Source organism: Macaca nemestrina, chromosome 4 (genome assembly GCF_043159975.1).
Source record: "Macaca nemestrina isolate mMacNem1 chromosome 4, mMacNem.hap1, whole genome shotgun sequence".
Lineage (NCBI taxonomy): Eukaryota > Metazoa > Chordata > Mammalia > Primates > Cercopithecidae > Macaca > Macaca nemestrina.
The window spans coordinates 19641389-19659654 of record NC_092128.1 but is presented as its reverse complement, the minus strand read 5'-3'; the positions used below and the strand labels follow the sequence as shown (position 1 = coordinate 19659654).

The 18266-nt window shown below is 43.9% G+C and overlaps 1 protein-coding gene and 1 non-coding gene across 4 annotated transcripts; both read left to right on the top strand.

Moving 5' to 3' along the window:
* The first annotated feature begins 933 nt into the window (after positions 1-933).
* On the top strand, positions 934-6604 carry LOC105471297 (formation of mitochondrial complex V assembly factor 1 homolog). 3 transcript variants are annotated; one of them, XM_011723696.3, is made up of 2 exons: positions 934-1414; positions 6310-6447. In XM_011723696.3, the coding sequence occupies exon 1, from the start codon at positions 1026-1028 to the stop codon at positions 1371-1373; it is 348 nt and encodes a 115-aa protein (XP_011721998.1). In that variant the 5' UTR covers positions 934-1025; the 3' UTR covers positions 1374-1414; positions 6310-6447. The 3 variants fall into 3 exon arrangements, 2 of the variants coding, with proteins under 2 accessions (XP_011721998.1, XP_011722000.1); XR_981066.2 differs by having other exon boundaries at positions 1011-1434; positions 6310-6448; XM_011723698.3 differs by lacking the exon at positions 934-1414 and adding an exon at positions 1954-2349 and having other exon boundaries at positions 6310-6604.
* Positions 1515-1587, top strand: TRNAR-CCU (transfer RNA arginine (anticodon CCU)). The gene has a single exon. It is a non-coding gene; the product is annotated as a tRNA-Arg (tRNA).
* Positions 6605-18266: the final 11662 nt, after the last annotated feature.

Genomic DNA, 18266 nt, shown 5'->3' with positions numbered 1-18266 from the left:
TCTCATACAATGTCTGGAATTTACAGATAACACTAGTAGTTTTGGTCAGGGGTTAATGTTATCATTATTATTTTAACCACCAGGGCCAGGTGGCGGTGCCAAGGTCGTCTAGCTATTTATCTTACTTCTGTTTCTTTCCAACTTTTTGCTTTCTCCCCCTTCTTCTGTCTTATAAACTAGGGAAAAGGGGAGAGGGGGAAAAGCTGGGAAAAACAGCAGGAGAAGTGGTGGTCTCATTCTGTAAAATGAGTAATTTTCACCTTGCGGTATTGACCTCAAGGGCCTAGAGATGCGTCTAACTTACACTTCTGGAATAAGCTGAAGCCCAAAGGGTAAAGAGGCATATTAACACAAATGGTTAAGTTTCAGGCAGAGGGAATAACAGGTAAGGTGTGTGGTGGGGAAGAGACAATGAAAGTGGAGATACCTGGAGCAGAGGGTGACAAGAAGCGAAGTGAGAGATGAAGATTAAGATATAAGCAAGGATCAATTTATGTCGTCTGAACTTAGGGACAATGGGAAGCCCCTGTGATACTATAAGTAAGGGTAAGTTTACTGGGACTCTGAAGTGTTTTGTTCAAGTTATACAATTAGGGACGGAACCAAAAAATGAACTGCTAATTTTAAAAATTAATTCCTAATCAATGTACTATTACTTCCCTGCTCTCCCATGTTTATCGCTGACCCACCAATTCAAAGGACACGGCACATGTTTTTTTTTTTTTGAGATGGAGTTTCGCTCTTGTTGCCCGGGCTGGAGTGCAATGGCGCGATCTCGGCTCACTGCAACCTCCGCCTCCAGGGTTCAAGCAACTCTCCTGTCTCAGCCTCCCGAGTAGCTGGGATTACAAGCATGCGCCACCACGCCCGGCTAATTTTGTATTTTTGGCAGAGACAGGGTTTCTCCGTGTTGGTCAGGTTGGTTTCACACTCCCGACCTAAGATGATCTGAGGCTGATCCGCCCGCCTCGGCCGCCCAAGATGCTGGGATTACAGGCGTAAGCAACCGCGCTCGGCCTGCGGAAATGGCCTCAACGCTTCAACCGGAAGCAGAAACTGACCGCGGCAGGCACCACCTAACGGCCGATGGCGCAAATCTCCACCCGGAAAGTCGCAACACCGGAAAAGGTCAGACTGTTTCCGGTAAAAACCCAACAGGGCTGTCGTTCAGAGGGCGAGTCTCGAATATCCGGCCAATTTGTCCAGCGCGCGTGCTCCGCGACGGCGTATGCCTGCTTTTGCGCAGGCGCGGGGACTACTGCGCAGGCAAGCGCGTACGCAAACGCGTGCGCGTGCCCGTTCAACGTCCGGAGCATCGGTGCAGTTTCGAGGGTAAAGCGTTTGGCGCAGTAATGTGGACTTTTGTTCTCTAACTACAAGTCCCAGCATACGTCACCCCTCACGTGGGCGCTAGGTGTGGTTTCGTGGGATAGGGTAAGGCAAAAATGAAATGACGATGACGTACCAAAGAGGAAAATAATTGAATATGTTGTTTGAGCGCGTCACTCACAGAAGCCCCAGTGGCCTAATGGATAAGGCATTGGCCTCCTAAGCCAGGGATTGTGGGTTCGAGTCCCATCTGGGGTGGCCTGAAATTTTTGGCCTTTCAAGTACATTTTTACCTTTCTAAACAAAGCGAAATATGCCAACTTTACTTTTTTTTTTTTTTTTAAATGGGAAGCGCGTGTGTTTGTGTTTTTACTAGCTGCAATTTTCGAGAATCTGCACACTCCCATGTCCTTTCTCTGAGCCGCAGGTGCCCTGGGATTTGGGGAAACGTCAGTACGTTGACTTTTGATATCCCTTCTATAAATCATTTTAAAATGTCTTCTCAGCGTGTTCCGTATCAAATCCACACCCACACCCCGCGCTGGGCCCGCTCCTCCTGAGACTCAGCGGTTGGTCGGCTAACGGGCATCTTAAATGACGTCGTGAAGAAAGGCCCCTATTTACCCAAATCCTTGTTGTGGGTTAGAGGACCTGGTAGCGTCAGTTAACGCTTGGGTTTTGTTTGCTTTTCTTGTTAGGGCGCCCCTCGGCCTTCGATTAATAAGGCTCGGTACAACGGACAAGTGAGCGGTTCCACTGCTAGTCAGTCGATAGGAGGAGCCGGTAGTCGTCCGACCGTACCATTAGGCGCCTGGCCGGGAGGAGGGGTTTTGCAGGGTCGTAGGACGCCGTCGGGCACCAGGCTCGGAGAAGGACAGGAAAATGGCGGCCTTAGGGTCCCCGGCGCGCACTTTGCGAGGACTTCTGCGGGAGTTGCGCTACCTGAGCGCGGCCACCGGCCGACCCTATCGCGACACCGCGGCCTATCGGTACCTTGTGAAGGCTTTCCGTGCACATCGGGTACGGGAGCCCTGTCCCAGGTTCTCCGCGTGCTGGGGAGGGAGGAAGAGTCGGGTCTGGGCTGGGATGGGGAGCACGGTGTCTAATTCCGGCATTTCTGAGGCCAACCCTCCCACGGAGCCCTGGTTCTGACCAAACCAACCCAGGCCCTAGGCTCCATGCTCTGGCATAAAACTCGCTGACCAAAGTACCGGCGGGGGCGCAGAGTCGCTCTGGGGACGTCAGTCTGTCCTGCAGAGGGGCGGACCCGTCCCGAAGGATTTCATTGGCTGGTCTGTTTCCTTTGTGGAGGGTAAAGTCAGGAAAGTGGAATAGAGGAAATGCTGGGGATTAAAGAATGAAGATGGACTTGAAGGGTGTACTGTCACTAGATTTAAAGCCACAGCATTTGGCCAACAATCTCCTCGTCCGTCCCCTAGAAAAGTTACTCCAAGAAGCATTTCTTTTTGAGACGGAAAAGAAAAACTGGGCTTTAGGGAAGGAAACTTGCTGCCCTTGAGCAATGTTGGGAAAGGGAGAACGATCAACTGTCGAATTTCTGAGCCATGGACGTCAGAATGTAAAATCTTAGAACTCAAATTCACCTAGTTTTTAAAAGGTGATAACTTAGGGGTTGTGCTAGGAACCTGGTCTAAATAGAAAGAATCAGATGCACATGGGTCCTGTCCTTTAAGAAGCTTGCTCCCCACCTGAGGGAGCAATACAGTAAAGCACTTAGGATAAATAAGTGCTCAAGGTGTAGACAACAGGGGCTGGGGTATAAAGAAGGGGTAGTTAGGGAAGGTTTTCCGGAGGAAATTAATCAGGGACCTGAGGGCTAATTTGGAGTTAGCAAGTAAATTGGGGTTAGGGTCCAGATTTAAAAGCTAAACAATTGAAAGCCAAAGGGGAGAAAAATTGCCAATTGAGAGTGGTTTAGCCCTAGGGTGTGGTGGATGAAGTGGAGGTAGATGAGGTGGTAGGCGGAACAAGAATTTAAACTTTTTTGTAAGTGTAATGGGAAGCCATTCTAAGATTGCGATCTCGGCTCAGCGCAACCTCCGCTTCCCAGGTTCAAGCGATTCTCCTGCCTCAGCCTCCCAAGTAGTACAGGCATGCGACACCATGCCCAGATAATTTTATTTTTCTTGGAGACGGGTTTCTCCATGTTGGTCAGGCTGGTCTTGAACTCCCGACCTCAGGTGATCCGCCTGCCTCAGCCTCCCAAAGTGTTGTGATTACAGGCGAGCTACCGAACCCGGCCCCATTCTAAGATTTTTAAGGAGGTGACATGATTATAGTTGTACCTTATGGGGATACCATTACCCTTGAGAGAGACTTGGTAATGGTTCTGAAATTCACGGTACATTCCGGAAATACCACTCTGGAATGCACTTGAGCATAGGGGAAATGGTTTCTATTTCCTTCAGGCTCAGAGCTAACTCAGCCATCCCATTTTCTCTATCCTTTCCCTCTGGGGAAGGGATTCTATTAGGGAGAAACCTCCCTTCACAGGGAAAATGCAGTGTTCTATAACATTTGATCTCTTTTATGTTCTTGTGATCTATTTACTGTTTCCTGTCTATTGCTGACCCTTCTGTCCTCATGATTCAGGCTCAACCAAATCAAGGGCAGTATTCTATCCTACGTTAACCTAGAATTCCCATGTCAAATTCCACACATTTAGGCTTATATATTAATAGAAATGGATGCTATGATTTGTTAATGCTTGATATTGGTGTTGATTTCTCATAAAGTTTTGATTACTAAAAAGTTAAGTTTGTATTAAAGCAGATTAATAATGTTTTTAAGCAGCTAATGAATGTTGCTTTCAACATGATCTGCAGATCCTGAAACCCACATTCTAACAGCATGGGCAATATAGTGTAGTGAGACCTCCTCTCCAAAAAATTTGAAAATTATCCAGGTGTGGTGTCCCATCCTCTAGTTCCAGTTAATTGGGAAGCTGAGGTGGGAGGATCACTTGAGCCCAGAAAGTCAATCAAGGCTGCAGTGAGCCATGTTCATACCACTGCTCTCCAGCATAGGCCACAGAGCGAGACTCTGTCTCAAAAACCAAGAAGCCACACACATTCTAGTTTTCAGATTCTAACACTAGATATTCAAATAGAGAAAGGGGATTAGACCAGTAGCGGTGGCTCACGCCTGTAATCCCGGCACTCTGGGAAGAGGTGGTGGGTGGATCGCTTGTGCCCAGGAGTTCAAGACCAGCCTGGCAACATGGTGAAACCCTGTTTTCATAAAAAATAGCCGGATATGGTGGCACGCATCTGTAGTCCCAGCTACCTGCGGGGCTGAGGCAGGAGGATCACTTGAGCTAGGGAGATCAACAGCCATGTTCACGCCATTGCACTCTAGCCTGGGTAACAAAGTGAGACCCTGTCTCACGAAAAAAAAAGGTGGGGGTGGGGATTATGTAGGCAGTGGTACCCAGATTAATCCACATTTGGACATGGCTCCTTTAGTCACTCAGAGTTATGTACACATCCCCATCTCACTTTTCCTGCCCCTTTCTCACAGTCTTGAATACAGAACTAGTCAAAGAGGGTGCAGTGAATCTCAAAAGTATGATGAAGAAAAAAGGTTTAGAGTCATTTGGGGACTTTGGAATGGATATGGAATTTCTAGCTTCTTAAAGTCATGAGTCCAGATTTTTCAGATGGATAAGCAAATGGTGAGAGCAAGAACAACTATTTCTCAGTAACTCTGGGGATTGGTTCTAGGACACCCCCCAGCCCTGCTCAGGGATACCAAAATCCACGGATGCTCAAGTCCCTGAGATAAAATGCTGTAGTATTTGCAATATAACCTATGCACATCCTCCTGTATACTTTGTTATCTCTAGATTATAATACCTTGTGCAATGTAAACGCTATGTAAGTAGTTGTTATACTACATTGTTTAGGGAATAATGATAAAACATATGTTTGGTAAGACATGATCATCCTTTTATTTTTTTCTGAGTATTTTTGATCAGAAGTTGATTGAATCTAAAGATGCAGAATCCATGGATATGGAGGGCCAGTTGTAATAAGTAATATGAACATAAGCATACTACTTTTATACATAAAACCTTCATTTTTTACTATTTAGCACAAAGCTATCATTTTTCAGACAAAGTAAGTTTCAATTTTCTTTTTTTTGTTGTTGTTGAGATGGAGTCTCACTTTGTCGCCCAGACTGGAGTGCAGTGGCCTGATCTTGGCTCACTGCAAGCTCTGCCTCCTGGGTTCACATCATTCTCCCACCTCAGCCTCCAAAGTAGTTGGGACTACAGGCACTTGCCACCACGCCCAGCTAATTTTGTTTTGTTTTTTAGAGACGGGGTGTCACCGTATTAGCCAGGATGGTCTCTATCCCCTGACCTCGTGATCTGCCCGCCTCGGCCTCCCAAAGTGCTGGGATTACAGGCGTGAGCCACCACGCCCAGCCAAGTTTTCAATTTTCACTGTAATGAAAGGTGTATGCCACATTAATCAAAGTCACAGAAATATAAATAAAACAGTCCTTTATTTGCTTGAAAGGGAGAAAGTTCTACATTATATTATTTAGGTGACATTAATGATCAGTGACCTAATTATAATTTCCATATCTACCATTAACCAACCTCTGAGCATCTCTGAGCTTTAGTTTCCTCATCTGTAAAATGAAGGAATTGAAACTAGTGACTTCTTGCAGTACTGACTGAATACAGGAACATTCAATGCAACTCCTTTTAAAAATCCGAAGTAGAGGTCAGCTTTACTAATAATTACAGAGTGCTTTTATAGATGTAGTAGAGGTCAGCTTTACTAATAGAGTGCCTTTACAGATGTATTAAGTATACATGTATATATATACATGTCTGTATTTCCTCTGTGCAATTTACTTTCATTCTAGTGAATGCTTATTTATTAAATCTGTCTCTGTGGACCTGTATCTGTAGCTGGGTTAAGAGTTTCTGACTTGCTGCTTCTCTAGGTCACCAGTGAAAAGTTGTGCAGAGCCCAACATGAGCTTCATTTCCAAGCTGCCACCTATCTCTGCCTCCTGCGTAGCATCCGGGAACATGTGGCCCTACATCAGGAATTTCATGGCAAGGGTGAGCGCTCAGTGGAGGAGTCTGCTGGCTTGGTGGGTCTCACGTTGCCCCATCAGCCTGGAGGGAAGGGCTGGGAGCCGTGAACATGGAGAGTATCCTCGGATGCTACATTCATAGGAGAACTGAATAATTTCTATCAATATGTATTTACCATTAAATTTTTTTTAAGTTTAAGATTTTTCTCTGTAATTTTGTTTACTAGTTCTTAGGGGAATTAAGTGGAGGTTTCATGTTTACTCTCAGTGAATTTACTGAACTTTTTGCACTAGACTGATGTTGTTTTTCTACTTAAAAAAAATTTTTTTTTTTTAAAATTTAAAAAATAGTACAAGCCTTGGCCAGGCGTGGTGGCTGTAATCTCAGCCTATAATCCCAGCACTTTGGGAGGCCGAGGCAGGTGGATCACCTGAGGTCGGGAGTTCGAGATCAGCCTGACCAACATGGAAAAACCCCGTCTCTACTAAAAATACAAAATTAGCTGGGCGTGGTGGCACATACCTGTAATCCCAGCTACTCGGGAGGCTGATAGGAGAATCGCTTGAAACCGGGAAGCGGAGGTTGTGGTGAGCCGAGATCACACCATGGCACTCCAGCCTGGGCAACAACAACAACAAAGTAGTACAGGCCTTTTGTTTAAGGAATTCAAATGTTATAAAATAAGAGAAGCCCTCTTTTCCTTTGTTCCTCCTCCCTTGTCCCCATTACCAAGTGGTCACTATTACTAACAGTACAGTTATACATACATACCTCATTTAAAAATACATAAATATGATGTGTTACAGTCCTGGCAGGAAATAGGTGGCACACTCAAATAGGGTCATTGAGGAGAGTTAAAGGGATACATAAAGGTGTGGGTGAATTAAGGTCGAGATGGTGAAGCTCTTAGGGGTTCTCAGTAGTAGAGGTCTTTTTATCTTTTAGTTTTAATTGGGCAGGGCCCGAACCAGAATAGGTTAAGAGAGACTCTAGTGGGGAGTTCTCACCTCCCCAGGCCTGACCAGTGCAGGCCCTTGGGTTGAGGAACATGGCCACAGCTCAGCTATAATCCACAGAGGGCGATGGATGAGTACATTGACATCTCTTTCTGTCTCCTAATCTTGTCAAATTGTTCCTCCTCTTGAACTCCCTATCTGGGCAAATAGCTCCACCATGCACTTGCTAACCAAGACAGAAACTTGGGCTTCATTTGCTATTCCTCTCTTTCCTTATTTTTCACAATTATTCAGCAATTTCGGCTTCTGCAATAGCTCTAATAACCTTCTCCCCCTCTGTCTCCACTGCCTCTGTCCTAATTCAAGCACTGAGAATCTTTTGGCTGAACCAATAAAATAGTCTCTTAAAGGGTCCCTTTGCTTCTTATATCCTTATTTCCTCAAAAATCATTCTTTCTGTGAATTGCCAACACTTATTTACCTTTGGCTCCTTTATGGTATATGTCAGTTTCTTCTGGTAGATAGATAACCTCTTTTCTCCTGGACTATGTCTCATTCGTGATCTTTGCAGTTTCCAAAGCACCTTCCACAGTGACTTACACATTGCATGTATTAAATGTTTTTGAATACATAACTTAGCTCCACTCGGAGAGGTACAATCTCAACAGAACTATTCATAAAGCAATTCAAGCCAGGCGTGGTGGCTCACGCCTGTAATCCCAGGACTTTGGGAAGCTGAAGTGGGCGGATCACCTGAGGTTGGGAGTTCGAGACCAGCCTGACCAACATGGAGAAGCCTCATCTCTACTAAAAACACAGAATTAGCTGGGTGTGGTGGTGCATGCCTGTAATCCCAGCTACTCAGGAGGCTGAGGCAGGAGAATCACTTGAACCCGGGAGGCGGAAGTTGCAGTGAGCCAAGATCGCACCACTGCACTCAAGCCTGGTGACAGAGTGAGACTCTCTCTCTAAAAAAGAAAAAAAGAAATATTTACATTGTGATTCTACTTTTATAATTTACCAGATGTATGCTCTTGGGCAGTTTAGTTGACCTGTGCTTTTTCCCTCTTATATTAAATGGGAAGGCCAAAAAGGTTGTTGTAATAAATGAGAATAATGTTTATATAAAACACTTAGGGCTGGGCCTGGTGGCTCACGCTTGTAATCCCAGCACTTTTGGGAGGCTGAGGCAGGTGGATCACTTGAGGTCAGGAGATTGAGACCATCCTGGCCAACATAGTGAAACCCCGTCTCTACTAAAAATACAAAAAAACTAGCCAGGTGTGGTACTAGGCCCCTGTGGTCCCAGCTACTTGGAAGGCTGAGGCAGGAGAATGGCGTGAACCCAGGAGGCAGAGCTTGCAGTGAGCCGAGATCGTGCCACTGCACTCCAGCCTGGGCGACAGAGCGAGACTCCGTCTCAGAAAAAAACAAAAAACAACAACCAAAAAAAAACTAGCCAGATGTTGTAGCATACGCAAGTAATCCCAGCTACTTTGGAGGCCGAGGCACAAGAATTGTTTGAACCCGGGAGGCGGAGGTTGCAGTGAGCTGAGGTGGCGCCACTGCACTCCAGCCTGGGCGACAAAGCAAGACTGTCTCGGAAACAAACCAAGCAAACGAAAAAATCCAACACTTGCATGGTGCATAATGAGTATTCAACAAAAAGAAAATCTTACTGTTTTCATCTTTTTACTTTATTCTCATTCCTTTTATCATGAACCCTTTTCTAAGCCCTACTGCCACCAGTCTTCAGAAGTATATACGTATTATGTTATGGTTTAAATAATTTTCTCAGGCCATTTCTGTTCACATTATAACCAACCTGTACCTCCTATTCATAGTTGCACCATCAATAATCAGCTGAACTCAGTGTTAGAATCGATTCTAGAACACAAACTGTATTGGCAGTAAACTTTCTATACTGGAAGGTCCCAGCCTGGGAATCCTGAGGTTTGGTTACTAGTCTAGTGATAAGTGATAAAGCACTAGTGGTAAGTACTTTACTGCATTTCTTCACTTTGTTGTCTCTTGCTCACCTCCTTTAATGTCAGCTGCTCCCCCTCTCTGGATTTTCCTTCAATAGTACTTAATGTATATAATAATAACTTAAATATGCTTTTCCTTCTAAAAACTACTCTGCCTCTACCTCAAATGCTTTTTCAGCTACTACCCGCTGTTCCTCTTCACAAATGGATGAATTTATTCAAAGACTTGAATGAATTATATTCACTTACTATATTTTTGAAACTTCTAAAATAAGTTGTATCAAGGTAAATTTACATATAATAAATATACCCATTTTAGGTGTACAGGTCAATGAATTTTGACAAATGCATACACCTGTGTCATAAACATCCCAGTAAAGCAATGTAACATTTTCATCACCCCCAAAAGTTATCTTGTGCCCCTTTGCAGTCAATTCCCCTTCCCCACACCTGGTCTCAGCAACCACTGACCTGCTTATTGTCACTATAGATTTGGCTGTTCTAGTATTTTATCCAAATGCAGCCATACAGTATGTACTCTTTTGAGGCAGCTTCTTTTGTTGAGCATACTGATTTTGAGCCTTAACCTTTTTGTTTTTGAGACAGAGTCTTGCTCTGTCGCCCAGGCTGGAGTGCAGTGGTGCGATCTCGGCTCACTGCAAGCTCTGCCTCCTGGGTTCACACCATTCTCCTGCCTCAACCTTCTGAGTAGCTGGGACTACAGGCACCCGCCATGACACTTGGCTAATTTTTTGTATTTTTAGTAGAGATGGGGTTTCACGGTGTTAGCCAGGATGGTCTCAATCTCCTGACCTTGTGATCCGCCCGCCTCGGCCTCCCTAAGTGCTGAGATTACAGGTGTGAGCCACCGCGCCTGGCCACCTTATCTTGTTAGTAATCCATGTTGTTGTTCTGTATCCATTTTCTGCATTTTTCACCACTTATCCTCAATGCACTGCAGTCTGGTTTCCACCCCTCTACTACCATCAAAACTGTCACCCAGCGGTACAGATGACCTTCAGGACACCAAACCCCGTGGATCCTATTTATTTTTTATCTTTGTTGTCTAGGGAGCATTTGACACTATGGGCAATTCCCTGCTTTTCCCTTGGCTTTGATGACACCACCACATTATTATTTTTTTTGAGATGGAGTCTCGCCCTGTCACCAGGCTGGAGTGCAGTGGTGCGATCTTGGCTCTCTGCAACCTCCCCCTTCTGGGTTCAAGTGATTCTCCTGCCTCAGCCTCCTGAGTAGCTGGGATTACAGGTGCCCGCCACCACACCTGGCTAATTTTTGTATTTTTAATAAATTTTATATTTTTTTAATATAAATTTATATAAATTTTAATAAATTTTGTATTTTTAATAGAGATTGGGTTTCACCATGTGACCTTGTGATTCGCCCGCCTTGGCCTCCCAAAGTGCTGAGATTACAGGTGTGAGCCACTGCGCCCGGCCCATATTCTTCTGTTTTTTTCTTACTCTAGTCATTTTTCAGTCATGTTCTGTGTATCCCTTACATGTTGGGTATTCCTCAGGGTCCTGACCAAGGTCCTTATGTCACACTCTACATGGTTTCCCCTGAGCGATCACCTTCACTTCCATGACTTCAGTTATTCTCAAAATGCTGATAACTCCAGTTCAGGCTCCTCTGGCATGGTGAAGACCTGGATGTCCAACGGCCTGGCAGATGACACCACTTAGGTAACTCAGGTATCTCAAATTCAGTGTGTCCAAAATGAAACCTCCTCATCTTCCCCTACAAGTCTCTCCTGGTATTATTCCCTATCAGTTCAGTGACACTTTCACTCAGTCCCTGAAGCCAGAAATCTAAGTTATTCTTTACTGCTTTCTCTCCTTCATATCTTCAGTTAAACATTCACTAAATCAGATTTTATCTCCCAACAAGGCCTTCAATTTTTGTCGCTACTATCCTAGTGTAGACCTCTTACATCTCTTCCCTTAACCACTGCCCTCCCTAATTGGTCCCTTTTACCTCCAATTGTGCTCTCTTCAAGTCCATTTTCCCCTATGCAACACAGATCTGATCTTGTCATTCTACTCAGAACCCTTCAAAGTAAGACTTTAACAAGAACCTCCAGGGCCTAGCCTTTGCTGGACCTCTTCAGCTTCATCTCTATTCTCTGTGTTTGACAGTCCAGCTAGAACTGAATACAGAAATTCAGTTACTGGGAGCCATCGTCTTGATTTCAACATTTTGCTGTTCCTTATACAGGGAAAGTTCTTCCAATCATACTCCCCTTCAGTAGCTCTTTCCTATTCATTCTTCAGGATTTCAGGTTAAATCTCACTTTCTCTCTTTTCTTCCTTCAACAAAGATTTATGAATGCCTACTATATGAGTGAAACTACCTTAGCTACCCTTACCTTTTCACTCTTAAAACAGAAGTGTGGGGAGGTGGCTCCTGTTTGTAATCCCAGCACAGTGGGAGGCCTGGATGGGAGGATTGCTTGAGGCCAGAAGTTTGAGACCAGCCTGAGCAACATAATGAGACCCTGTCTCTAGAAAAAATGTAAAAATTAGCCAGGTGTGGTGGCATGCCCCCATAGTCAGGAGGCTGAGGTAGGAAGATCACTTGAGCCCAGGAATTAGAGGCTGCAGGGAGCTATGATCATAGCCACTGCTCTCCAGCCTGGGTGACAGAGAAAGACCATCTCTACAAAAGAAAAAAAGCCAGGCATGGTGGCCCACACCTTTAATCCCAGCACTTTGGGAGGCTGAGGCAGAAGGATGGCTTGGAGCCAGGAGTTTGTGACCAGCCTGGGCAACATAAGTAGACACCTTCTCTCTTTTTTTTTTTTTTTTTGAGACGGAGTCTCACTCTGTCGCCCAAGCTGGAGTGCAGTGGCGCAATCTCGGCTCACTGCAAGCTCCGCCTCCCGGGTTCACGCCATTCTCCTGCCTCAGCCTCCCGAGTAGCTGGGACTACAGGCGCCCGCCACTGCGCCCGGCTAATTTTTTCTATTTTTAGTAGAGACAGGGTTTCACCATGGTCTCGATCTCCTGACCTTGTGATCCGCCAGCCTCGGCCTCCCAAAGTGCTGGGATTACAGGCGTGAGCCACCGCGCCCGGCAGTAGACACCTTCTCTACAAAAATAAAAATAAAAAAATTAGCTGGGCATGGTGCCGCATGCCTGTAATCCTAGCTGCTCAGGACGCTGAGGTGGAAGGATCCCTTGAGGATGGGAGGTTGAGACTGCAGCAGTGAGCCACGATTGTGCCACTGTACTCACCCGGGTGACAGAGCAAGACCCCATCTCAAAGATACAAATTATTTTAAAAAGTTTCTTTCAAGCAGTATAGTTTGTATGCTTACTGATTTTAATTCCCCTGTCTTGAATAAACCAATTACCTAGTTCTTTTGGTTTAGGTTTGGCTCTTGTCATTTCTCCTCTCCACAAGCTTCAGATATTAATACATTTTCACCAGAACTCAGGATGTTTCTGGCTATAAAGTATTGAGTTCCTTGTCTGGTTAAGTGTTAGAGATACAAATATGAACATGTGATAAGAACAAGATGTTCACATACTAGGATTATGTGGTGGGAAAAGTAATGTGTTGCTCTGAACCAAAGGCAGGTTAATCCAAGGCAGTCTGTAAAGTAAGTTTTAATTTAATCTGACTAAAAGATAGTAATTTTCAAAAAATTTGAACTTTAAAATCTACATTAATACACCAGTCGGGCGTGGTGGCTCACGCTTGTAATCCCAGCACTGTGGGAGGCTGAGGCGGGTAGATCACCTGAGGTCAGGAGTTCGAGATCGGCCTGGCCAACATGATGAAACCCTGTCTCTACTAAAAATACAAAAATTAGCTGGGCTTGGTGACAGGCACTTGTAATCCCACCTACTCGGGAGGCTGAGGCAGGAGAATCGCTTGAACCTGGGAGGCAGAGGTTGCAGTGAGCCGAGATCACACCGCTGTACTTCAGTCTGGGCAAAAGAGCAAGACTCTGTCTCAAAAATTAATAGGCACCATGTTTATAAAATTTGATTGTATGTACTGATGCCCCAAATATAACTGCAATATTACTTTGTATGAAATAGCCTTTATTTACCATATTTAGTTCATAAATTACAATAAATTGAAGAGCTGTCTGTTGTGGACAGCTAGCAAAACATGTTACTTGTACCTATTCGGTTTTAATTACCTAGTTTTAAGTCTATAGTTCAACCCTACTTTACATGATGTTTCCCTCTGAGACCTTGTTCCTGGAAGAGGAATGGTTATCGCTAAAATGTAGACATAGACATACAGAGATTTTTGTTTTCTTTTTCAGATGCTAAGATGAATACATAGTTACAACATTTAAACATTTTGCTTTGGGAGGCCGAGGTGGGTGGATCACGAGGTCAGAGACCATCCTGGCCAACATGGTGAAACCCCATCTCTACTAAAAATACAAAAATTAGCCAGGCATGGTGGCAGGCGCCTGTAGTCCCAGCTACTCAGGAGGCTGAGGCAGGAGAATTGCTTGAACCCGGGAGGCAAAGGTTGCAGTGAGCCTAGATTGCGCCACTGCACTCCAGCCTGGTGACAGAACAAGACTCTGTCTCAAAAAAAAAAAAAAAAAAAAAAAATTGAAGGCCAGGCACAGTGGCTCACGCCTGTAATCTCAGCACTTTGAGAGGTCAAGGCGGGCAGGCAGATTGCCTGAGCTCGGGAGTTTGAAACCAGCCTGGGCAACATGGTAAAACCCCGTCTCTACTAAAAATACAAAAAATGAGCTGGGCATGGTGGCTGGCACCTGTAATCCCAGCTACTCGGGAGGCTGAGGCAGGAGAATTACTTGAACCTGGGAGGCGGGGGTTGCAGTGAGCCGAGATCACGCCACTGCACTCCAGCCTGGGCAATAGAGACTCGGTCTCAAAAAAGTAAAATGAAATAAAAAATTGAAAAAATGTACAAACAGGAGAACAAACTTCCAATTCTGTTAATGGCAGTCTAGGTAATTTGGAGTGACCCTTCTGTTGAAGACAACTGAAAAAAAAGTCAAAAATTTTTTTAAATTCTTAAAATCATTAAAGAGCTAATAAAACTAATAGTGAAATGCTGGGTCAGAACATAGGAGAAGACAACCAAGACAAGTAGTGTAGCACACAAAGACACATTGTTGGCTGGATGGCATTTGTCTATTTATTTATTTTTGAAGCAGAGTTTCGCTCTGTCACCCACGCTGGAGTGCAGTGGTGCGATCTTGGCTCACTGCAACCTCTGCCTCCTGGGTTCAAGCGATTCCCGTCTCAGCCTCCGGAGTAGATGGGATTACAGGCACGTGTCACCACAACCGGCTAATTTTTTTTATTTTTAGTAGAGATGGGGTTTTACCATGTTGGCCAGGCTGGTCTCGAACTCTTGACCTCAAGTTCTCCACTGGCCTTGGCCTCCCAAAGTGCTGGGATTACAGGTATGAGCCACCATACCCTGCCAGCATTTGCCAATTTAGTAGAAACAGCTTCAGTATTGAAACCGAGCTACACTTTGAGTGGGCTGTAGGACTGAGAGAAAAAAAGCAGTTTAGGCTCACAAAGGTAGGGACTCTAATAAATCACACCCACTTTAAGCTCGGACCCTGAAATTCAATCCCAAATGTGAATTGGAAGTAAGTAAAACAAAACAAAAATCTTGCTGGACTTTTTTTTTTTTTGAGACAGGGTCTTGCTCTGTTGTCCAGGCTGGAGTGCAGTGGTAAGGTCATGACTCATTGCAGTCTTGACCACATGGGGCTCAAGAGAGCCTCTTGCCTCAGGCTTCTGAGTAGCTGGGATTACTGGCGCACAACATGCTCTGCTAACTTTTATTTCATTTTTTTACTTTTTGTAGAGACAGGGTTTCTCCATGTTGCCCAGGCTGGTCTCAAACTCCTGGCCTCAAGTGATTCTCCTGCCTGGATCTCCCAAAGTGTGGGGATTACAGGTGTGAGCCATGGTGCCCACCCAGCCTCCTAGCCAGACTTTCCACCCAGATTTTTGTCATTTGTTGGTCAAGAGAAAATGAGGCCTTGAACCTGTATTATGGTGGTTCCTGACTAGTAATCTCTTCAATTACCTAACAAAGTAAAATAAAAATCCTCTCTGGAGGAAGACAGGATTATATCCTATACTTAGGGCTTATATTATTTCTATAACTGTTTTTTTTTTTTTTTTTTTTTTTTTACAAATACATGTTCAGCACACAAAGAAAACCAGACACACAAGAAAATATTTCATATGTGAGAACCAACACTAACAACAGACCACAAAAAACCTTAAGATATTAGAATTGGCTAACTCAGATTACACAACAATTGTTCACTAAGGTCAAAGAAGCAGCCAAGCTTGGAAATTTCATCAGGGAACCAGAAACTATAAAATGACGTTATAGGTTTGATAAAGAACCTAATACAAATTCTAGAACTGAAAAATAATTCAACTGATGTATTTAACAAATTAGATACAGCTCTATAATGAGATTAGTGAACTATAAAATTTGTCAGAAAAAGGCATCAGCTTTGAAAGACCAAGGTAAAAGTGCAAAACTGAGAGTAAAGAGATGAGAGAGGATACAGTGAAAACTATCTAATATGCATGTATTTAAATGTCCAGAAGTTGATGAGAGAGGCAATATCTGAGGAGGTAAGAGCTAAGAATTTCCTAAATTGACAAAAGATGTTAGTTGATGGATTCTCAATGAATGAATGAAGGCTCATTGTTCAGTGAGTCCATAGCATGATAAAGTAGTCAGCTATCTTTAAAAGAGTGAAAAACAGAACTAACTTCTTAGGAGCAGTGGAGGATAAAAGGTCACGTAGAATGTATGTGCCTAAAGAAAATAACCACTGGGCGTGGTGGCTCACACCTGTAATCTCAGCACTTCAGGAGGCTGAGGTGGGCAGATTGCTTGAGCTCAGGAGTTCCAGACCGACCTGGGCAACATAGGGAGACCTTGTCTCTACAAGAAAAATTTTAAAAATTAGCTCAGTGTGGTGGTGCATACCTGCAGTCCCAGCTACTTGGGGGGCTGAGGTGGGAGGATCACTTGAGCCTAGGAAGCCAAGGCTGCGGTGAGCCAAGGCAAGATCTCACCACTGCACTCCAGCCTGGGTGACAGAGCAAGACCCTATCTCAAAAAAAAAAAAAAAAAAAAAGGAACCTCCAACCTTGGATTTAGTTGATAAAAATATCCATCTAGAATTTAAAGCAAAATAAAGATCTTTTTAGATAAACAAAATGGGAGCTTTCTCCCAACTAGCCGACCAACACAAAAGCAAACCCTGAAGCAAGGGACGCAAACTTTATAGTCAGGCCGGGTACGGTGGTTCACCCTGGTAATCCCAGCACTTTGGGAGGCTGAGGCGGGTGGATCACTTAAGGTCAGGAGTTTGAGACTAGCCTGGCCAACATGGTGAAACCCCATCTTAAAACAAAACAAAACAAAACAGTCAGATAGTAAATATTTGAGTCTTGTAGGCCACACAGTATGGGATCCCTCACAAACCACTCAACTCTACTGTGGGGCAAAAGCAACCATTAACAATGTAAATGAATGAGCCTGGCAGTATTCAAATGAAACTTTATTCACAAAAATAGGCCGTGGGCTGCATTTGGCCTGTGGACTGTAGCTTGCTGACTCCTGTGCTAAAGGATAAACTTCAGACAAAAGGGAAATGATCCCAGATGGACAGGCAGAGATTTACGAAGGAATGAAGAGCAAAATAAGTGGTAAATAAACAACACTGATTATATAAAACTTGGTTTTAAAAAATAAGACCTGGTAACTAGAGCATGTAACTTGGGATGAGAGTAAATGGAGTTAGTGTTCTAGGTTTCTTGTACTACTTCTCTTGGGGGAGGGGGGTATAAAAGTATTGATTAAATTAGAGTTTGATACCTTAAGGATACACATTATAACTTCTAGGGTAATCACTGAAAGAACAAAAATATAATAAAATGAAACTTCCACACTACTAGAGTGGAAAAAATTGGAATGAGTAAAAATCAGGCAAGAAAGATGAGAAAAACATGAAATAGGTGAGATAAATAGACAAAAATAAGAAATAGGTGAGACAAATAGACAAAAATAAGAGTTTTAAACCCAAACACAGGAGTAATTACATGAATATAAATAATGCTTCAAAGAGGGAACATCACTTAAGTCATTCCTCAATTTCACTCCTCAGTTTTGATCATTATGTATTGTATAGACTATTTTTAATCCCCAATTATATGCTATTTATAAGAGACATCTAAAATATAAACAAGAACTCAAATCTCTTCACCAAAACATAATTATTCGTTTTAGTGTATTTCCCTAAATACACTGTTTTTCAGGGTCAGATCACATTGTGTACATAATAGTGCATCCCTCTAAGACATATCAATTTCCACATTTTTCTATTATTGTAATCAGTTCCCAAAGGATATCCTAGTATTTGGAGTTTGGAATTCAGAGTTCTCTGAATAACTGGAGAGAAGCTATTTTGTCTATTACTAAAGATAACGTGATTAAAAAAAAAATTTTTTTTTTGAGACGGAGTCTAACACTCACCCGGGCTGGAGTGCTGTGGCGCCATCTCGGCTCACTGCAACCTCTGCCTCCTAGGTTCAAGCAGTTCTCCTGCCTCAGCCTCCCGTGTAGCTGGGATTACAGACGCACACCACCACACCCAGCTCATTTTTTCTATTTTTAGTAGAGACAGGGTTTCACCATGTTGGCCAGGCTGGTCTCAAACTCCCGACCTCATGATTCACCCACCTTGGTATCCCAAAGTGCTGGGATTACAGGTGTGAGCCACCGCGTCTGGCCTCAAAAATTTTTATTGGCCCAATATGCATTTATTTTTGAGATAGAGTCTTGCTCTATCCCCAAGCTGGAGTGCAGTGGCATGATCTCAGCTTACTGCAACCTCCACCT